Source organism: Taudactylus pleione, unplaced genomic scaffold, assembly GCF_031769625.1.
Source record: "Taudactylus pleione unplaced genomic scaffold, aTauple2 ptg000152l, whole genome shotgun sequence".
Lineage (NCBI taxonomy): Eukaryota > Metazoa > Chordata > Amphibia > Anura > Myobatrachidae > Taudactylus > Taudactylus pleione.
The window spans coordinates 60,411-83,843 of NW_028284554.1; the positions used below are offsets into that span (position 1 = coordinate 60,411).

At 46.3% G+C, this 23,433-nt stretch overlaps 1 protein-coding gene across 2 annotated transcripts in view; it reads right to left on the bottom strand.

The window, feature by feature from the left end:
* The window catches only part of MBD3 (methyl-CpG binding domain protein 3), a 78,438-nt gene extending 56,696 nt beyond the window's left edge, over positions 1 to 21,742 (bottom strand). The window contains exons 1-2 of one of the 2 annotated variants that reach the window (XM_088474280.1): positions 21,613 to 21,742; positions 12,388 to 12,547 (exon numbers count right to left, since the gene is read on the bottom strand). In XM_088474280.1, the coding sequence (XP_088330406.1) occupies positions 12,388 to 12,547; positions 21,613 to 21,653 (201 nt within the window). In that variant the 5' untranslated portion in view covers positions 21,654 to 21,742. Of the gene's footprint in view, positions 1 to 12,387; positions 12,548 to 20,610; positions 20,840 to 21,612 lie in introns of those variants that run through there. The other variant, XM_088474281.1, reaches the window with a different exon arrangement.
* Positions 21,743 to 23,433: the final 1,691 nt, after the last annotated feature.

The window sequence follows — 23,433 nt, forward strand, 5'->3', positions numbered from 1 at the left end:
AAACTGGTAGTGGTGTTGTCGTATAGCAAACCACAGACACCGTTGGTGTGAAGGCGCTATAAGAACATGGAGGTAGGCGTCCTGGATGCCCAGGGAGACCATGTAATCCCAGGTTCCACAGCCAGAATGATGGAATGCAAAGTTTCCATCCTGAAAAGAACTGGTGGGGAGGTCTGTGATGAAAGGAGAGGGCGTACCTCTGAGAGACCACTTCTCACACCCAAGCATCTGTGGTATGTTGCACCAACACTGTGTGAATTAAAGAAGTGGGCCTCCCACTCTGGGATCCCCCAGAGGGAGGCCCGTCCCATCAGGCAGAAGGTTTATCCTCCGGTTTGGAAGCAGGGAGTCTAGCACTCCAAGACTGCTTCTTAGGTTTAGGAGCGGTCTTGGTTGCAGACTTCCTCGGGAAGGACCGCCCCTTGGACTTTCCATGAAAACGAAAAGGACCGAAATGAAGAGGTCCTAGCTTTAGAAGGTGCAGCTGCCGATGAAAGAAAAGCCGACTTAGATTTTGCCAGCGTATCCACAATTTTGTCCAGGTCTGGGCCAAACAATATCTCCCCATTAAAGAGTAAGGCCTCCAGGCCCTTCTTCGAGTCCGCATCCACCCTCTAAGAACATAACCACAAAGAATAGCGAGCAGACACCGCTGCGGCCGAGACTCTGGAAGTCAGAAGACTGGCATCCAAAGCTGCCTCACCAATACATGAAACGGCATCTCATCTGTCCCACTAAAGCTCTCTGAAGCACAGGAATGGTATCTTCTAGTACATTGGCCCAGCTTTCAATGGCTTTAGTTACCCAGGATGATGGCCATGGACAGATGTGCCACAGCCCCTGAGAGAGAATAGATTGACTTTAAGCAAGTCTCCACTTTCCTGTCCGTGGGATCCTTTAAGGATTAAATGGAGGGCATAGGCAAGGTAGCACTCTTGCTTAAGCGAGTAACATGGGAATCCAGCACAGGCGGAGTTTCCCACTTTTTGCAATGACCCACAGGAAACAGATAACTAGACGCTAACTGTTTCTGCGGCTGGAACCCCATACTAGGAGACTGCCAGGCCTCTGCCATGTGGTCAGTCAGCTAGTCAGAAATTTGGGTAGGAGCGTCATCCTCAAGATCAAGAATGGATCGAACTGCCCTTACCAAAGCTGGTACATTAATAGAAGATTTAGTCTACTTCCAGGACAGTTGCAGACTGGGATGACATACCCGGGCGTTTAGATGCCTTCTCAGGCTTGTCACTCCTTAGCATAGTTTGAAAAGCTGAACATTAAGCCACCAAACTCTGGACTGAACTAGAGAACACATCCACCCAAGGTGGTTGATCCGCCTGAGGGAGTCCCTGAAAGGGAATGACAGACTGCTAAGTCACCGGAGGAGAAAGTCCTTATACGGAGCTACCAGTATATATACACACAAACAGTCTGAGGCCCAGGGGGAGAATGCAACAAATGCGGTATACCCTGTGATGGGAGGACGGCTGGTTGGGGTAACCCCATATGGGGGAGAGCAGTAGGGACCGCGAGGCGATCCGCGATGGAGGCCAGCACCTGAGAAAATACCGCCCAAGTAGGGACTTGTCCCGTAGTTGGAGGGACCAGGCAACTGATGGCACCTCACACAGCCCATCCTGTGATAAATCCTCCTTATTGGCCCCTGCAGGAGAACAGTGGGAGCAGCAGAGTGCTCAACTTCCTTGTCATGCATGACTGACCATGAGAGAGAGAGATGTCTGTACACACACACACACACACACACACACACACACACACACACACACAGTACCAGTCAAAAGTTTGGACACCTTCTCATTCAGTGGTTTTTGTTTATTTAAATTATTTTCAACATAGTAGGTTAGTATTGAAGACATCAAAACTATGAAGGAACACATATGGATTTATGTTGTAAACAATAGTGTTAAACAAATCAAAATATGTTTTATATTTTAGATTCCTCAAAGTATCCCCCTTTTGCTTGGATGACAGCTTTGCACAATCTTGGCATTCTCTCAATCAGCTTCATGAGGTAGTCTCCTGGACTGGTTTTCCAACAGTCTTGAAGGAGTTTGCAGAGGTGCTGAGCACTTGTTGGCTGCTTTTCCTTCACTCTGCGGTCCAACTCATCCCAAACCAACTCAATTGGGTTTAGGTCGGGTGATTGTGGAGACCAGGTCATCTAAAGCAGCACTCCATCACTTTCCTTCTTGGTCAAGTAGCCCTTACATAGCCTGGAGGTGTTTGGGGTCATTGTCTTGTTGAAAAACAAATGGTCCCAGTAAGCGCAAACCAGATGGGATGGCATGTCGCTGCAGAATGCTGTGGTAGCCATGCTGGTTAAGTGTGCCTGGAATTTTAATAAATCACCAGTGTCACCAGCAAAGCACCCCAAAACTATCACACCTCCTCCTCCATGCTTCACAGTGGGAACTACACATGCAGAAACCATCCACTCACCTTCTCTGCATCTCAAAGACACAGTGTTTGGTCTGAGTCCAAATTTGAGATTTTTGGTTCCAAAGTACAGATTTCCACTGGTCTAATGTCCGTTCCTTGTGTTTCTTGGCCCAAACAATTCTCTTCTTCTTGTTCATCCTCAGTAGTGGCTTATTCGCAGCAATGCAACCATGAAGGCCTGATTCACGCAGTCTCCTCTGAACAGTTGATGTTGAGATTTGTCTGCTACTTGAACTCTGTGAAGACTTTGTGTGGTCTCTAATCTGAGGTGCTGTTAAGTAGCGGTTTCTGAGACTGGTAACTAATGAACTTATCTTCTGCAGCAGAGGTAACTCTTGATCTTCCTTTCCTGGGGCGGTCCTCATGAGTACCAGTTTGCTCATAGCGTTTGATGGTTTTTGCAACTGCACTTGATACAGAAAATTTCAAATGTATCGACTGACCTTCATGTCTAAAAGTAATGATAGACTGTTTCTCTTTACTGAGTTGAATGGTTGGTGCCATAATATGGATTACAAGAGTAGTCAAATAGTGGTGTCCACTGTGTATTAACCCTACTTCTGCACAACACAACTGATTGTCTCAAACACATTAAGAAGGCAAGTCATTCCACAGATTGACTCTTGAAAGGCACACCTGTTAATTCAAAACCATTCCAGGAGACTACCTCATGAAGCTGATTGAGAGAATGCCAAGAGTGTGCAAAGCTGTCATCCAAGCAAAAGGGGGCTACTTTGAGGAATCCAAAATATAAAACATATTTTGAATTGTTTAACACTTTTGTTGTTTACAACATAAATCCATATCTGTTCCTTCATAGTTTTAAGGTCTGCAGTATTAATCTACTATGCTGGAAAGAAATAATTAATATAAATATATACATACACACACTCTCTCTCTCTAGTGGCTCACTCCTGGCGCACCCACAAGCATGCAACTCACAGGTCCCCAGAAATGGTACCATGCAGCACACAACAGTATGTGACAGACCTCACCAATACATTATTTTATACAAGTGAGATCAGAGAAAAAGCCACACACACACACACACACACACCTGCCAGGGCTGTAGGAGAAGGAAAGGGATAGGTATAGACTGCTTTATTTAAAAAAAACTGACAGTCAGCACTAGCAAAAGTCACATACAATGCAGAAAGTAAATTCTCACTGCACCTTGTCAGTGTCTGAGAGGGCTAAAGTGGTGTGTACGCTGTCCTAGCAGGGGAGAGGTACACAGGGGGACCGGTCCACGCGCTGCCCAAGAATTCAGCGATGTGCCAGGGAAGATGGCCGCCGGAGACCTCAGAGGAGGAGTGGTCGCAGGAGGAAGCAGCTCAGCGATGCCAAACCCGAGCGGAAAGGTGCGCTGAGCTGAGGAGCCGCTAGACCGGGAAGGCTGCCTCCCCTGGCTAGCAAACCCTGGGACGTCGGCTCCCACAGCCGGCATACCTTTAGTGGACACGCGGGGTATGCTTCCGAAAAGGGGGAGCCCTCCGCCACTGCTAGCGCCTCCAGTCTGTCCCAAGAGCCTGGCATGCACTCGCGGCACATCTTACCTGCTCCCCGGCGATCCGGCAGCAGTCATGGGATTCCTCCAGAGCCTGTCTAGTACAGACTCTGGGGTCCCGCCGCGATCCTTAGATCTGTACTGGCGTTGCGGCACCAGCGGGGTGTAGAAGAGTCAACTTGGATGTCCAATGGACAGTCCGACGCTGCCGCTCTGAAGAGTCTCTAAAGCTAAAAAATAAAACTCCCAAAAAAGCTTAGGGGCTGCTAATCAGCCCCCCTGCACCAACGTGACCCGAATCCGGTTGGGCACCAATTTAAACTGAGGTGCCTGTGGCACGGGGGTAGGGTATAGAGGAGGATGGACCCAATGCATTCTGGGAGCTAAAGCTTTAACTGCGTGGTGCCCGTGGATCCAGATCCAGCTATACCCCCAATGTCAACCCTGTGGACCCATGAAGAAGAAAGGCTGGAACAACAAGAGATATGGTAAGAACTTACCTTTATCATCTCTGTTTCTACGAAGTCTATAGGATCCACGGGCACCACGCAGTTAAAGCTTTTGCTGCTCCCAGGATGCACTTGGGTCCATCCTCCTCTATACCCCGCCCGCGAACCACAGGCACCTCAGTTGGTAAGCAGCCAAGGCCAGAGGAGGAGACTAAACAGAGAAGGAAGACTGGAACACACAAGAAACCATACCCACAGAAATGGGAGACGGAAAACCGGTGACCAGCCACACAACCCATATGAAGCCAGGTGGGTCAGGGCGGGTGCCCTGTGGACCCTATTGACTTTGTAGAAACAGATAACAAAGGTAAGTTCTTACCATATCTCTTGTTTTCTACTTCAGGGTCCATAGGGGGTCCACAGGGTTGACCTTGGGAATATCCCAAAGCAGTTCAACTAAGGGCGGGGACGCTCCTGTGCAGAAAGGAGAACCCGGCGCCCGAAGGTTGCATCCTGAGAGGCAAAAAGGTGTCAAACGCATAGAACCTCAAAAACATCTGAATGGAAGACCAGGTGGCCGCCTTACATAGCTGAACAGCAGAGGCGCCACGTCAAGCAGCCCAAGAGGGACCCACAGAATGAGTGGAATGAGCCTTAACAGAGGCTGGCACAGGTAAACCCTCCTGTACATAAGCCTCACAAATAACGGAACAAAGCCAACGGGCTACAGTTTGTTTGTTGGCAGGCCAACCCCTCCTGTGAAAACCAAAGAGGACAAACAATGAATCAGACTTCCTCCTAACAGAAGCCGTCCGGTCCACATACATTCTAAGCGCACAGACTACATCCAAGGAAGCCTCACCAGCTGACAGATCAGGAGACTGAAAAGCTGGCACAACAAGTTCCTGATGTGGAACTTCAAAACCACTCTAGGCAAAAACTCAGGACTAGTGCGAAGCACCGCTCTGTCCTGGTGAAAAATCAGAAAAGGGGGGGGGGGGCGCAACAGGAAAGCACCCCCAACTCTGACACCCTCCTTGCAGAAACAATTGCCAGGAGAAAAACGGTCTTAAAAGAAGCTCAAAAGGAGGACCCTGCAGGACCCGAAGAACCACCGCCAAGTCCCAAGGAGCCACGAAGGGAGGCTGGTTTTGGAGAACACCTTGGAAAACAAAATGTGAACTTCCGGCAGCGTAGCGTTCCTTCGCTGGAAGCACACGGACAGCGCAGACACATGCACCTTCAGGGAGGCAAGGCGAAAGCCTAGGTCCAAAACAGATTGAAGAAAGTCCAAGATCCTAGAAACTCGGAACATTTGAGGATCATAGTTCCTTGACTCACACCACTGAAAGTAAGTGCGCCACACCCCGTGGTAAATCCACGCGGAAGCAGGCTTGCATGCCCTGAGCATGGTACTAGTAACCGAATCAGAGAAACCCCGAGACCTTAAGACGGTTGTCTCAAGAGCCACGCCGTCCGAAGACAAGTCCGTGTACTGCGCCACCAGTGAAGCCGGAACGGGTCGCTTGGATGCCTTTGGGGGCAAGTCACTGTGTAACATCGACTGAAAAGCAGACCAGGCCGCCAGACTCTGAACAGAACTGGAGAGTACATCCACCCAGGGCGGGGGTACTGCCTGAGGACACCCCTGAAAGGGTACCATTGACTGCTGCGTCACTGCGGGAGACTGTACGTACACAGGCAACCCCCGAATAAGGACCCACAGTCTGAGACCCAGGGGGAGACTGCAACAAATGCGGAACACCCGGGGAATGGGAGATGTTAGGCTGGGGCAACGCACTAGAAGGGACCGCAAGACTGTCCACGATTGACGCCAGCACTTGTGAAAACATCGCCCAAGAAGGAACCTGCGTCAACGGGGGTTTAGAGACCAGGTACCAGCTGGCACCACCCGCACAGACAGTCCTGTGACAAATCCACCCCATCAACCCCTGCCGAACAACGTCGGCAGGAAAACACAGGAGCCACGGAGCACTCATTCTCCTTATCAGACATGACACAATAATTTTGCAATAACTATGTATCTCCGAAAAGAGGTTAGGCGTACAACACCTGCGCACTCCCAAGTATGCAACACAAACAGCCCACAATATGGCACTGAGTAGCACACCATTGTATGTGACTGACCTCACAAATACTTAGATTTATATAAGTGAGGTACACGAAAGAACACCCCTCCCCCACACACCTGCGGGCCGTAGGAGAAGGAAAGGGATAGTTATAAGATGACAGTCAGCTAGAAAAATTAGCACAGACCGCAGCACTAGCAAAAGTCACATACCATGCAGGAAGTAATACTGACTGCACCTTTAGCTACAATCAACCTCCCAGATTCAGTGTCTGGGAGGGCTATAGCGCTGCGAACACAGTCCTTTTGCAGGGGAGAGGTAAGCAGGGGGACCGGTCCATGCACCGCCTGGGAGATCTGCGTTTGCCACAAGAAGATAGCCGCCGGAGAGCTCTGAGGAGTGGCCGTAGGAGGAACAGCCCAGCGACGCCAGCACGCATGAGAGAGGGCGCGCTAGGCTGAGCGGAGGAGCCGCTAAACCAGGGAAGGCTGCCTCCGCCGGCTAGTAATTAACCCCAGGGACGCTGGTTCCCTTCCAGCCATTATACCCTGGTGGTCCAGCGGTCACATTCCTTGTGAAGGGGGAGCCCGCCGCTGCTACTAGCGCCGCCAGTCTGTCCCCAGAGACCAACGGCTAAAGACTGCACTCCTTCCCCTGCGCGCAGCGCGATGCGCTGCACGCAGCCTACATGGCCCAGTGATTCTGGCAGCAGTCCGTGGGAGGTCCCAGAGCCACACTAGTACTGACTCCGGGGTCCCGCTGCGATCCCCAGATCAGTACTGGCGTCGCAGCGCCAGCGGGACTGTTGGAGCGGCAGCCCCAACCGCGTCAGGGTGACCCGACTCCGGCCGGGCACCAACTAAAACTGAGGTGCCTGTGGCTCGGGGTATAGAGTAGTATGGACCCAAGTGCATCCTGGGAGCAGCAAAAGCTTTAACTGCATGGTGCCCGTGGATCCAGATCCAGCTATACCCCAAGGTCAACCCTGTGGACCCCCCATGGACCCTGAAGTAGAAAACCAGTTTCCCTTTGAGACAACGGGAACGGTACAATGACCCCTGGCCGCATCATGTATTGTACCACTTCGTGAATAGGCAAAGCCTTGTCCGAGTTTTTTGGAAGTCCTATGCAAAAGAATTGACGGGGAGGCCTTCTGTGGAAGGAGAGGGCGTACCCCAGAAAGACCACTTCCTTCACCCAGGAATCCGTAGTAGTTTGACACCAGTACTGGGCGAACTGAAGAAGTCGGCCTCCCACCCTGGTGTCCCCCAGTTGGAGGCCCGTACCGTCAAGTGGAGGGCTTGTCATCAGGCTTGGCAGCCGGACGTCTGGTACTCCAGGGCTGCTTAATAGGCCTGGCAGATTTTTTGGTGGTGAATGGCCTGGGAAAGGACCGAGTTCTAGCCTTACCTGAGGCCCGAAATGACGGAGTCCGAGCCTCCGAAGGAGGCTGGAGCAGAAGGCAGACAAGACAACTTAGCTGTTGCCAAGGTATTCACAATTTTTCCCAAATCAGGGCCAAACAAGACTTTACCATCATAAGGCAAACACTCCAACCCCTTCTTGGATTCCACGTCGGCCCTCCAAGAACAAAGCCACAGAGAGCGGCAAACCGCAATGGCAGCCGAATAAATCCTGGTATTTAGTAAGCCAATATCTAATGCTGCCTCATTTACGTAGGTAGCTGAATCTCGGAGGTTTCCCACAAGATTCAGCTGTTCTCTGGTAGCATTTTGGTTTAAGGATGTTTCCAGGCTGTTAGCCCAACATTCCATGGCCCGAGCAACACAGCAAATGGCCATAGCCGGTCTGCACGCAGCACCCAAAAGGCAAACAGATTTAAGGTAGATGCAAAACACAAGGAGAAAGTACAAGTGCACAACTCCAACATTACAAATTATATAGAATACATTATGCAATACATTTAGCATAATCATGGCCATGGTTATGGGCCTACCCACCGCACCCAGGTAACCTCTGAGGGTAAGTCCCTAATCTACTGGGGTTGAAATCCAGAGTACAGGACACCCCCAAACAGGCCCAGCTGAGCCAACCCAGGGCATCACTCCAATGAGAGAAGGTGAAGTGTAAGAAAGCATAAGATAGATAAGAGCAGCTACCACGGTGGTGAAAAATAGGTTTTGCCAATTAAAAAAAATTATATATATACATACATACATACATACATACATACATACACACGTAATGTAAGAGTTGTGCACTTGTACTTTCTCTTCTTGTGTTTTCAACAATAGTCTCCACAGGTAGCACCTCCCATTATATATTTAGGGTGTGCAGTCTAGGGCCCCCTTTTTCTAGATTTAAGGCAGATCTCTACCTTCCCATCTGTAGGATCCTTCAGAGATGACATGGAAGGTATAGGTAGCGTTGCGCTTTTTACCAAGCGAGAGACATGGGAATCCATCAGCGGTAGAGGCTCCCACTTGGAAAAATAATGCTCAGCAAAAGGATAAGTCGAGACTAGGCGCTTTTGTGGCGGATAACGCTTCCCCGGCGTTTTCCATGCTACCTCCAAGTGATTCACCAGTTGGTCAGACAACAGGAATATAGCCTCAGTCACCTTTTGTTCCATGAAATATGCATGCCTAGACTTAGGCGCGGGAGGCTCATCCTCCTCAATGATGCCTTCACAGTTTATCAAGCCAGGAATATATATTTTTGACCTGATCCCCACCTCTTGAGGAGGGGGCTCAGAGTCAAACTCAGAGCAGTCCATCAGATATCTCATCGTCCCCACACACAGATTGTGACGATAACAGGATCCTCTTAGTTGGACTACTGACGGGTGCGTCAGTATGCCGTACCTCAGTCGCACCTTGTAATACAGCGGGAACTTATTAACCCACTGGGGGGAGGGGGGGGGAAACACCTGTGTGGGTACAGATGGTTGCAGTAAGTTCTGCACTGGTAAAAGATGCTGCTGTTGAAGATCGAACTGTGGAAACACAAGAGGGCCTGCCAAAGCACTCCCGAGGCTCCGGTTGAGCGGCAGAAGTCGCAGAGGGACCTGGAGGAGTAGAACACTGTAAATATAACTCCTCAGAGACTATGTCCCCTTGCCCCTAACACCACTGTACATTTCTAACAGAGCAGTTTAGTAGGAGCCAAATTAGGCCTATCACTCTCACTGCCAGCCATAGTGAAGAGGCTATCACTGTATAGATGTGACTGTATAATAAGGTCACAGCCTGCAACTTTTAGTCACACCCGCACAACACTATGGCTCAGAAAAGTAGAATAAGTACAGGGATAGCAAAAAATGGCTGACAGTTTTCTAGAAAGAGAAACTCAGACAGAACTAGCATACAGTTGCAGACAAATGCAGAATAATAATACCTACACTTACTGGTCAACTACATATACTTAGCGCCTAGTAGGACAAAGTGCTACATACACTCTGACCACCAACAGGAGAAGAGGTATGTAGGGGGACCCGTATTCGGCACCGTCTGCCGAGATCTGCGACACGCAGTCAGGTGAAAACCTCATGGGCGGGGTATAGCTGGAAGTTGTCAGTTTAACCAGACCGCAGTGGAAAGGTGTGCTGTAGAGCGGGGAGGAGCCAGCTGTTAGACAGGGAAGGTTGCCTCCCCTGGCTAGCGTTTAACCCCTAGGGATGCTGGAGTGTTACAGCCAACTCCAGCCCACTGTCCCAGGTGACTTTGTGGAAGCGCAGGACTCAGTGCCTGGTTCCACATGCTGTCAACCCCAGGAAGTGCCCAGCCCTGGAGGAAAAAGACTGCGATTCAGTACACACCACCGCGGCGCGTGTCGCTTACCTGTTGCCCCGTAACATCCGGCCGCAGTCTAGGGTTCCTCTGGGGTCAGTGCTAGCCAAGACCCCAGAGGCCAGTCGAAATCCCGTGATTTAGCAACAGCCCCACTACGTGTTCAGTGACCGACTCCGGCTGGGCACCCAACAAAACTGAGGAGCCTCGGGCCGGGATAGAGAGGGAGACCCGTTGCATCATGGGAGAAGAATTTACTGCGTAAGGTGCCCAGATGACTATCACCTATACCCCAAGGCCACCCTGTGGACCTTCTATGGATCCTGAAGTACAAATATGCATTGTGGAATACTAAAAGCATATAAGATGGAAAACACAAAAAACTTTAAAAGCATTAAAAAAACAAAAACAAAAAAAAGGGGTGTCCTCAGTGGTAAGGTAAAGCAATTACTGCCTCACATGGAGAAATGGGCATGTACGAGTAAGCACTTCCATGGAGTGTGAAGAGCAAAATTATGTTTACCTGATATTTAATCTTTATTTACTTAGTGACAGCTGGCTTCACAGAGAGTTTGAGCCCAAGGGCCATATTTAATTTGAGGCGAAAAGTCCGAGGTCGGACTTTCCCCATCATTGCTGGTTTTTTCCAGGGATAAAGTATCGGGCGCGTGTCCGTTTATCCCTGTATTCAATTAGGATCCGGTGAAAATGGGACCCAGCGGAAAGGCAATATCGATAAGTCCTGTCAGTTTATGGGCAAATCATGCTGTCACCCCCCCAAAAGATGTTCTGACATGGGGGATGACTATGGGTACCCACGATTTGGCCTGCTGAAGGTAGTCAGGGTTTTTATTAGCCGCGGCAGGTGCATAAATGCAGCTTTAGAAGAAGTGGTGAAGAGAAGCACTTGTTATTTTTTCCAAAAAAATAACTAGTCCCATCAAATTTGAGGTAGATGAAAATGGGTGCAAGCATATTTTTAACTCCCTAGTCTTTTTTTTTTTTTAAATCTTCAAAAAACTCCACATGCCGCTACCACACGCATTCTAGAAAACACCTGCCGCATACGACTTGAATAGCACCCAGTCACTTTAGACAGGAGCGATAAACAAATGAATTACCCCCTAAAAAGGCAGGTGTTATCTAAGCAAGGTAAGATTTGTCACAAACCTATAAGGAATTTTTATTTGGGGTTTAGATACCAACTAATCACTACAACACCATCCAATATTTCAATTTACTGTGCAATAGACTGACAATTTTGCATCATGGGGTCAATCTAATTAGGCGAGAGTTCTTCGCACCCACAAATAACAGGTTCTATGCCATGCCTGGCCAACCTGTGGCTCTCCAGCTGTTGTGAAACTACAAATCCCAGCATACCCTTCCACCGATCAGCTAGTAAAAGCATGCTGGGACTTATAGTTTCACAGCAGCTGGAGAGCCACAGGTTGGCCAGGCCTGCTCTACGCCATACTTACGGTGCCGCCTAACTCACACATTCCTGTTTGCAGTCCAAAGAGTAAAAATACTAAAGTGAGTTTTTAGACGAGATGTTGCCCATAGCAGCCAGATTCTAGCCATTATCTTCTAGAAGGTGCTAGTTAAATGTTAAAGAGAATCTGATTAGTTGCTATGGGCAACATCTTTTCTAAAACTCACTTCTAAAAACTCACTTTAGTAAAGTTACCTCCAAGAGTCAGGAGTGAAATCTGGCTACAAGGGGGGCACTTTGCTGTGACATTGCCAGTGTTCATATGCTATTCTAATGGCAATTCGCCCCCTTTGCACCCAACTGGATTGACCCCTGTGTCCATAACTACAAATTAAAATTATTCAGCATCGGGCTGTGGTTGGAGCGCCTAAATAATTTTCTTATCAAATTTTGAATTTGCCTATCTAGTCCCTATTCACCAGATTCAAAACTCTCATGGCACACAGTTCTGGAAAAACTCAGAAATTCAGTCACTATATTTAGCAAATGGAGAGTGTCCTTCACCATCTTACATGTAGGAGCTAAATCGCCCTGATAATTCCCATTTAGGGTTGAGGATGGCAGATTGCATAAGAAATTTAATACTTTTAACTATGCAAGTTGTGTTTTCATACTCTTCCTGGTTTAAATGAAATACCTTTGCTTGATTCAATCCATCATATCTCATTCGCTGACGGTTTTTGTTGATTTTGCTCATCAGCATTTTCCCAGTGCGAAAGTCAAATGTGCTGAGGTCCATGGAGTTTCCGAGGTAACGTGCCAGTTGTGGCTTACTACGGAACTTCTTCCCACTGGGGCTGAAAAGAAAGATTAGGATGAGAAACTTAACATGAGGCATCTAACTATGCACCAATTGATCACTTTCAGCATAAATGTGTCCTGTTAGATTACTGCTACCTGTGCATTGTCTATTGAATGCATGTTACACCATGACCGATAATGCTCCTATCACTTCGATAAATCATTTGGCACAGAGAATTTTGGGAAACAGACCCTGCAAATTTGATTTAATAGGTACAGTGGGGCAAAAAAGCATTTGGACAGCCACCGATTGTGCAGGTTGTTGCACTTTAAGTGTACCTATGATGGAAATTACAGACCTCTCATCTTTTAGAGGGGTATTCAATATGAAACGTTAACTTCACTGTCGAAGTTAACGTTTCATATCGGAGTTTTTACCTGCGTTAAAGTATCGGGCGCGCTCCAGCTTATCCCCGTATTCAATATAAAATTAACGAAAACGGGAAACTCCGAAGTTAGATTTGCGTAAAGTTACAAATTTTTTCCTTAAAAAAATTGTAAGACCCCCCTAAAGTTGTAAAAACATGGGGGATCACTATGGGTACCCCCATTTTAGCCTTTAATTGAAAGTTGGGGATTTAAATAGCCGCAGCAGGTGTTTTTTTCCCGACATTGAAGAAGTGATGCAGAAGAGCACTTAGGTTATTTTTTTTTTTTTAAGTGGTCCCATCAAATTTGGGGTACATGAAAATGGGTACTAGCATATTTTTATGTCCCTAAAGTAAGTTTTTAAAAATTCTGTATTTGTGCACCTGCCGCTATAATTCTATTCAAGACACCTGCCGCATACTTGCAGAATAGCCCTCAACCTATTTCCCTATTCTTCAATTTTTTCCCATTTTTATTTTTTTCACCCCAATTTTTACATTTTTTGGGGTGTCCCTATTTTTTTTTTTTTTAAACTTTTTTGACAGTTCTTTTTTAAAAATGTCATTCTCAGGGTTGCAGGCTATTTTTTTTTTTTTTTAAGCCTGCACCCCTAAACCCCAATTCTGCACTTTTTTTCGACACCTATTCAATGGTGAAAACTTATCCCCATTTTTTATCAAAGACTTTTCAAAACTGCAATAAGTCTTTGAAATTGAATACGGTGTAAAAGTAAAACCTGTGATAATGACGTCATACCTCCGATATTAACGCAAAAATGATGTTATCGCTCCGATATTGAATACCCCTGTTAAACTGAGGGACAGAATCAGAACAAAAAGTCCCGGAAATCACATTGTATGATTTTTAAACAATTTGTATGTTATTGTCGAAAAAAAAATATTTGATCAAAAAGTTTAACTTAATACTTTATAGAGTAACCTCGGTTGGCAATTACAGAGGTCAAACGTTTCCTGTAGTTCTTGACCAGGTTTACACATACTGCAGCAGGTATTTTGGCCCACTCTTCAATGCAGATCTTCTCTAGATGTGTCATGTTTTGGGGCGGTCGCCGGGCAACACAGACTTTCAACTCCCTCCACAGATTTTCTATTGGGTTGAGGTCTGGAGACTGGCTAGGCCAATCCAGGACCTTGAAAAGCTTCTTACAGAGCCACTCCTTAGTTGCCCGGGCGGTGTGTTTGGGGTCATTGTCATGCTGGAAGACCCAGCCACGTTGCATCTTCTATGTTCTTACTGAGGGAAGGAGGTTTTTTTCCCCAAAATGTCACGATACATGTTCCCATTCATACTCTCCTTAATACGGATCAGTCGTCCTGTCCCCTTTGCAGAAAAGCATCCCCAAAGCATGATGTTTCCACCCCCATGCTTCACAGTGGGTATGGTGTTTTTGGGATTTCACTCTTCATTCTTCTCCCTCCAAACACGGCGTGTGGAGTTTATACCAAAAAGTTCTATTTTGGTTTCATCTGACCACATGACATTCTCCCAATCCTCCTCTGGATCATCCAGATGGTCACGGGCAAACTTTAGAATGGCCTGGACATGTGCTGGCTTAAGCAGGGGAACCTTTCGGGCGCTGCAGGATTTGAATCCATGACAACGTAGTGTGTTACTGATGGTAACCTTTGTGACTGTGGTCCCAGCTCTCTTGAGGTCATTGACCAGGTCCCCCCATGTAGTTCTGGGCTGATCCTTCACAGTTCTCAAGATCATTGATACCCCCAAGGTGAGATCTTACATGGACCCCCTGGTCGAGGGAGGTTGTCAGTGATCTTTTATTTCTTACATTTTTTTAATAATTGCGCCAACAGTTGATCTCTTCTCACCAAGCTGCTTGCCTATTGTCAAGTAGCTCATCCCAGCCTTGTGCAGGTCTACAATTTGGGCCCCGGTGTCCTTAGACAGCTCTCTGGTCTTGGCCATGGTGGAGAGGTTGCAGTTTGTCTGTTTGAGGGTGGGGCCAGGTGTCTTTTATACAGTCAACCAGTTCAAACAGGTGCCATTAATACAGGTAAGGAGTGGAGGATAGATAAGCTTCCTAAAAAAGATGTAACAGGTCTTTGAAAGCCAGAATTCTTGTTGGTTGGTAGGTGTCCAAATATTTTTTTCCACAGGAATATACAAATAAATTGTTTAAAAATCTTACAATGTGATTTCTGGAATTTTTGGTTCAGATTCTGCCTCTCACAGTTAAAGTGTACCTATGATGGAAATTACAGACCTCTCATCTTTTAAAGTGCAACAACTTGCACAAATCGGTGGCTGTCCAAATACTTTTTGCCCTACTGTAAATATGGCATCATACCTAACCAGCCTTCATTTTTTTTCCCATTTAAATGTTGTGCATTTTTGACAATTTTCTGCAGCTCAATGCTGCATGATGTGCTGTCAGGCATCGCTGTGATACTGGCTGCGCACATATTAATGAGAAGTGCAGATAACTAGCGCCAATAAAAAAAAAAAAAAGTCCAACTGAGGATAGGGGAATGTAGCTTGAACTTTTGGAGCTTAACCAATAAGTTCCTGGAAGACACTAGGATCAAATTGGGGGGATCCAGTGCTTCATACCTTTGGTCTCAAGATGTGTGGATTATTTTATATAAAAAAAAAAAAATATAGGGGGGGAAACAACAAATACAGTGCACACCAAGTGAGCCCAAAACATACACTTAAGGGGGATATCCAATTAGCCCCGAACATTGTTCGGGCGCTGATGGATCCCACGGGGCCAATCAATTAGCCCCAAAGTGCTGCCCAACGCCGGTACTTACCGTGGGTTTTTTTTATTTTTTATTTTCGGGACCGGTTGTGAACCAGAAAAAAAAAAAAAAAAAATGCACGAAGTGTGCAGTTTTTTCGCCAAGATGAAAACACACAGGTCCACGAACTTGTCACAGATCCTATGTGTTTACGCCCAAAAATAATAGGATAGGGAGGAAAAAAAAAATAAAAATTGGCGAAATATGTGGATAATTGCTGCTAATTGGATACCCCCCTTAATACGATATTTGCTCATTGATTCTTGAATATAATCGAGCCTTGGATAATATTGAATCATTAACCCACCAGTGATTGCTGGTTGCACTGGTAGCTTTCAAACCTTCAGGTAGGTGTTCCTCAGGATACTCAGAATGGGTTATAGAAAAACCATTGTCTACTGTCTCGAATTACGAACCAGACCAAATAAATCCTCCAAGATCATATTCACCCTTTATGGGAGGAGTTATTCACCTCCTGGGCATTCATTTACAATCCCGATGATTGTTATTAAACTATGTTATCTTATTACAGAGAGATAAGGATTTAAATAACCTAGAATACTAGGGTGTCCCTAGAAAAAATACTGTCTACTTAGGGATGGTCCTCCCAATTTAAGAAGACACATTCAATATATAAAAATGTAGCAGCTATTTTGAGGTTACTACGAGGGTGATTTAATAAGGTAACAAGACCTCTCATGTGTGTAATGTTCTCTATTACATTCTAATTTCCTGCCAGAGCAGAGCAGATGGACCACTGCTTCCCCCTTACGGATGTTAGACATCAGTTGGGACAGTATGACTTTTACATTTGTTGGAATGTAAACTGGGGAAGATGGCACAGAAAAAAAATTGTTCTTTCACAATTAACAACCGATCCAACATCAGAATAGCACATGGGTTTTTAAATGCTTCTTTCAGGTGTTTAGCGGGAATAAAATCATGACATTGTATGGACTTACGCTGAACCTGAAATTCATGCCCCTGTGCAGGTGTAGTTCAAAAGTAGGAACACATTATAGGACAAACATAATTATTATTAATATAGTGCTTTTCTCCTAAAGGACTCACAGTGCTTTAAAATTTACAGTACAAAATAAGCTTAAGCAAGGGACATTAGAGAAATGCTTGGGTGAAGAGGTAAGTCTTGAGTCTATTTTTGAAGGATTCTAGAGTGGAGGCCTCTTGAACTGTGCGGGGGAAGAGAGTTCCATAAAGTTGGAGCCACACAACTGAAAGCCCGACCCCCAGATGAATTCCGGGAGATTCTAGGTACTGTTAATAGTCCTTCGTCAACGGATCGCAGTAATCGAGTGGGACAATAAGGAACCAGAAGCTGCAAGGTCATGGTCATGTAGGGCTTTGTAAGTTTTTAAGCCTATCTTGAAAACCAATCACCATCTGACAGGCATCCAGTGAAGGGAGTAGAGTGGGTGTTATGTGGCTGGTTGGTTAATAGCCTGGCAGCTGCGTTTTTTACCATCTGCAAGCAGTGCAATTCTTTCACTGGGAGACCAAGGTAAAGGGCGTTGCAGTAGTCTAGGCGTGAGGCTATAAATGCATGTATGACTTTAGGCAGATCTTCTGAGGGAATTAAGTACTTGATTCTGGCTATATTCCTCAGATGAAAGAATGAGGATTTCATTGTGGATACCTGTTTAAATGTCAAGCCACTATCCAGGACAGCACCAAGATTCTGCACATGTTCAGTGTTTTGTAATTCTGATCCCCCAAACAAGTCCTTAGCGTTCCCGCTAGGCTGTTTTAGCAGGGCGCGGCACCCTGCCCTCTTTCTGGAAGGCAAAAAGCACCCTGCCCTAACAGCCTGCGGAAACAGTCTTCACCCGCGGGTCGCAGTGTCCCGCGGGTGAAGAAATGTGCGGTGACTCGGTCACCGCCGGAGAATCTGCAGGGCTTGGGGGCTGCCCGGCGTGTCCGTAAGTGCCAGGCACGCCACCAAGAGTGACGAAAAGAGGATGAGTCTTATAGACACGCCCCCTTTTTGATGACCACGCCCCTTCTCGGGCGCGCGCACGAACGTGCCCTCTCTAGCTCCGGCACCCTGCCTCGCGCCGGAGCTAGAGTGAACACTAAGTCCTGTTGGTTTGCTATGCTGTAGCCTCGTCCTGTGACCGATCGTAAGGACCTCTGTTTTATCAGGGTTCAGTCGCAGCCAACTGGCACTCCTCCACTCCTGAAGCTCAGCTAGGCAGTCATTTAGGGTTGTTATGGGGTCATTTGTACCTGGAGCAAAGGACAGGTACAGTTGTGTATCCTCTGCATAGCAATGGTAGACCAAGCCATGACGTCTGATTATTTCACCCAATGGTAGCATGAATGCTACAAAATGCATGTGAAATAGTATAGAACCCTGTGGGACACAGCATAGAAGTGGCACTGGTGATGAAGAGATTACTCCAAAAGAAACTGTGACCTGACAGTCAGAAATTATTTGAACAGGCTAAGAACTGAGCCATCCAGTCCACAGAAACTTTTCAGGCGCTCAATTAGAATCCTGTGGACAACAGTATCAAATGCTGCTGAGATCCAGAATGATTAAGATTGAACTATCACCTCTCTCTCTTGCCATCAGAAGATCATTAAGCACAAATACCAGGGCAGTTTCAGTCCTATGTCTTCTCCTGAATCCTGACTGGAATGGATTATAAATATCATGGGTAGACAGGTGAGTTTTCCAGTTGCATTGCCACCACTTTCTCGATGACCTTTCCTAGAAAAGGAAGGTTTGATACTATAGTTGGTCATGCAGTCAGGGTCTAAATTAGGTTTTAAGAAATGTTCTAACAATTGCTTCCTTCAGTGGTTCTGGGAAAATGACTGATTGCAAAGAGCATTGAACTATTTTTTGCAATTACAGAGCCAATATTGTCCATACACCCTAGGAGAAGCTTGGTTGAGGCAGGGTCCAGATAACAGGTGGTGGGTCACAACATTCTGATAATTGATGTAAAAGACATTGCTAAAATTATGTGAAAGCTGTTCCAGGGAGACAGGTGGCTTATCTTGGCAGGATTGGTAATTTGGCACTCCTTTGATGGCACTGAATGCCAACACCCTATGCTACCACACCTACAATAATACCAATCAACTTCATGTCTGACTGTCTTACATTAAGGGGCAGATTCAATTAGCCACAGAATTTACCACATGGCTTAAACTCTGGGTTTAATGCCAAGAGCTATTAAATTATTTGTCAATTACCACACACACACTGCTAAATCTGGGTACACACCTAAAGCTTTAGCTGTCTGGTTGGAACGAAAATTTGGCAATGTATAGGAACAAATGACAATCGGCCATTTGGTCCCAACCACTGAAAAATATTGGCCGTTCGGACAAATTGGTTAAATCAGTTTGATTTAACCAATTTATCTGAGCAATAGTTTGTCAATTTTCTGGCATTTGAGAGCAAATGGTTGTCAGACAGATTGGACAGAAATCTTTGTGTACACCCAGCTAAACACATTAATACCTCTTTTCCACCAAAAAACCAGGTCCGACCTGGGTTTTTGGACATGGTTCCAACCCTGGTCAGACCCATTTACACTGCACCTTTGATCTGGGTTAATCCCAGGTCAGCCCTGTTCACACTGAACTCAGGTCTGCCCTGCTAAACCTGTGAGGTCATAAAAAGTGGGAGGTGAATGCTCCACAACCACCAATCAGCTCATTTTAGGCATGACCAAGGTCGGATAACCTGGGTTGCACCGTTTACACTGCACCATTACCTGGGTCCATCCTGGGTCCAACCCTGGTAGCTACCTGGGTTGGATTGCAGGGTCACTTGACCCAGGTTATTTTTCAGGGACCCTTTTACACTGAGCTGCGACCCGGGTAGACCCAGCAAAAACCCAGGTTTTTGCTCTGGTGTAAAAGGGGTATAACTCAGTTTCTGAAGCTATGTAATTACCCCACACAGTAAGACCCAGAGGGTGCACTTAAAGCAGATTTTTCCATATTAAGTGCACCTCCTAGCACAGGATACCAGGTAGTAATTGAATAGGTCCAGGAAGAGCTGTGCAGTAAGTCTCACAGCTAACTGAACCTACCACATTAAAGTCAATCCCAATATATAAATTACAAATTCTAGGACTACAGGCACTATGAGACAGTTTTTACCCTATTTAAAGCACTTGTGCTCAGCTGGTTTAAATTATGAGATCAAAAGTGTGCATCATTGTTCTAGTACTCCAAAATAAGCAATGCCCGTTAGAATACCATCAGGGAACCGCAAAGCAGGTTCTGGTTGTACATCTCGGTTTTTAACTAGGGACGGACATTGAATATTGGCAGAAATGTACAATGGGAAGTAGCCATCACGAGAAAAAAAAAGAAACAGTCAATGGATAAACCATGAGCATACACAGTATGAGCCAGGATTTCAAGCACATACAATCAAGCTATGCTGCAGACATCACTTCCAGGTGTCTGCAGCTGAATGGATGGCATGAACAAACAGAGGTTGGCAGGCATCAAACAGAAAACTTTCTCCATCAATAGTTGCCAGCCGATGTACATCTCTAGTTTAAAGCATATTAATGGCAACTTGTTTAGGAAGATACCAGCCGTGGAGCTACAATTATATATATGAAGTCAGCATAGTCAGTTGTGCAGTACAACTGGGATATTATTAGCCCATTATTTATTACGTACTACCACCATTAGTGACTGTAACCGCCCCGAGTTACCACGGCCCCGTCTAGGTTTACACTGACAACGCTGCTAAAGCTCCAATTGACGGTCGGTCACACAGATGAAGCGCTTAACGCGCAGCGTAGTCAAAACCCGCAGTACACCGGGTCTCGCCATCCCACCCCCTTTCCACCTCCAGCCATGTACTGCATATAACGCCAGATGTATCAAAATAAAGAAAGGACACGAGGCGGCACCTGTAGTAATAGACATCGCTCTTGCCGGCGGACAGGCCCGACCTGCGGGTCACCTCCTCCTTCTTCCAGCCTTGAGGCAGAGCCGAGCATTCCCAACGTTTCCTCTCCATCCCGATTCAATCTGGACCCGCTCTCTTTTAGATCTAGACTAGAATCCGGCGACAGCAAACAGCGCGCGTATCCCTCCGCCGCCACCGGACAGCGCTGATTGGCTGTCAGCTAAAACGCCAAGGAGCGCTTATAGGAGAAGACGTACGGGGGCGGGGCTGTGGCGTAGCCGCTATTGTTGTGCTGCTCATAAACCGGAGATGTCAGTGGCGCTGACGTCACCAGTATTGCGCCGCTTGCGGCCATTTTGAAAGATGGTAATAGGCATGCACAGCCAGTCAGTGTGTGCGTGTGATTGTTAGTGTGTCTGAGGTGGACTAAGAAGCGGTGTATCTCCTGCAACAGGCATGCGGTTATAATTAGCCAGCTGCGGGCGGCCACAGAAGATCCACGTGTACGTAGTGCAGACGGGTCACTGCTGTATTCGGGGTCCTGGCGCGCTGCACATGAGCGAATATGTTCAAATGGGGGAACCTCCGACAGTGGCAGAAAAATAATATTCATTTGTTTAATAAATCAGCCGTCATCGCCCCGGTTGTCATAGAAATGCAGAAACATAAACCCAGTAAAGTGCACATTGTAAGAACGGCTGCGCCTCGCACGGTACCACCCGGTGTATGTGGGGGGACCGGTATCGGCAAAACTCCCTAATGTACTACATCCCATAGCTTAGTGTAATGTGATGTGCTGCATTACCGGAGACCTGGATCTGGCAAATGCCGTGCTAGCGGCCATTGGAGATCACTGGGGTCTCCCCTCCCCCAAATGCAGGATGGAAACGCGGCAAACTCAAATACATGGAAACAGCAGCAGCAGAAAGTGCCCTCTACTGCTACCGCTTCATCCCTGTCACTCACACACTAACTACATGGTATAACATTAGTAACGTCATACCTGTACAGCACATGTATACAGTCAGTGCCAGGGGCCAACATGAGCAGCAGACTGCTGTGACCACCACACGGGTTGTAGTGGGATGAGTGATGCCGGTGGCTGCAGCCTCCCCTCTGCAGGCGACCTCCTGGAGGGATCCTAGGTCTGCCCAAAACGCTGGGAAACTGAGCACCATGCTAATTTATCAAGTTCTGAACTCCAGTGCTAAATGCAAACCAAACTTCATTAAAGGATTATTTTATTCTAAAATTATTTTTAACAAACATTCACCCCCCCCCCACTTCCTCCCCAGTAACAACTGTTCAGGTCCTATGCCTGAGGCACCTGCAGTTAAAAAAAAAAAAATACAATATCTGGTTCTAAATACATTCAGGTACATTTTAATTTACAAGTTTTGGCATTGAAATACTATACTCATGTTCTGCTCAAAGTATAAGAGTGGGTGAGGCTAGCGTTTGCCATTGCTGTGGCCACTTTATGGATTAGTGGAAACACATTGGTTGCTATGGGCAACCTCTCCACTCTTTAGATGATTTGATGCATCTCCCCCTCTGTGATACCTTCAGATTTACTTTGTTGTACTGTAATACATAAATTCATTTTTTTTTAATGCGGTAGCTTACAAAGTACTAACATTTGGCAAGTATGAGGTAATTCATCCAGCTGCCAAAAATAACCTGATTTCCTATTGTGTAGTAACATCTGATTTCTCTTATGGACAGATGTTGAGGTTGAAGATATTTTCTGATACTTGTTATGGTGCATACACACGGTCAGATGAACGATTTTACCAACGATTTGAACGATTTCAGACAGTATTAAAATTAGGGATGTGCATGCTCGGATAGGTTCGAGTTTGCACGCCGAGTTTGGATTTTTCCCTCCAAAAAAATTGAACTTTTTGTCCAGGAATGATGATGTTTGTCCATGCAAGATGACGTTTAGCCTCTTTCTGAGTTCCGTTTTTTTGGAGGGAAAAATCCAAACTCGGCGTGCAAACTCGAACCTATCTGAGCCTGCACATCCCTAATTAAAATGAATGAAATTGTCAAAATCTGACTGCAAACACAGACGGTCATATATCGTTATAGGACATGCGGGAACACTCATCGTTGCAGGCCCACATGTCAGATTTTCTTTCAGATATGAATGATTTTTAAAATCGTTATTCATATCTGACAACAAATCTGACCGTGTGTATGCACCATTACATATGCTTAACTATTTGATGGCCAAAGACCTTTTAGTTTTTACTCCTAGTACAGACAAAATAATAGATTTCAGATGCGTTATTTAAAATACAGTATGAATAACTTAATCCTTATGTTCTCAAAGGAATTTTATGTTATCTTTATGGGGACCAATAAGTGTTTTTTGAGCATATTTATCAATAAATATTTGTGGGATATCAGTGGAAAAACATTTAGGGTAGGGGTGTGCAGGTATTAATTACCAACCTGGAGGATGTAGGGGGTACCGCAACAGATGTCAGAGATATCTGCTGTGGTCCCCTGTTTTCGACTGCAAAAGCAGCCCACGTAGGCTTGGCCCTGTAGCTACTGCCATTTTCAAAAGGTATGCATTGTAGTGTGTAGACTACAGTCCACAATAGCTACTGGGAAATTGATCCTCCCTGGCAATGGCCACTCGCTCATGTGTGATTAGCAGATCGCACATGCACAGAAGCTTTATCAAAGTGTCACCATCTTTGATAAAGCCTCCATTTGTGGAGAAACGCGTTATTATACTTTTTCTACTTCAGGGTCCATAGGGTATCCACAGGATACCTTGGGGTATAGGTGTGACGTCAGTCGCCGGGCA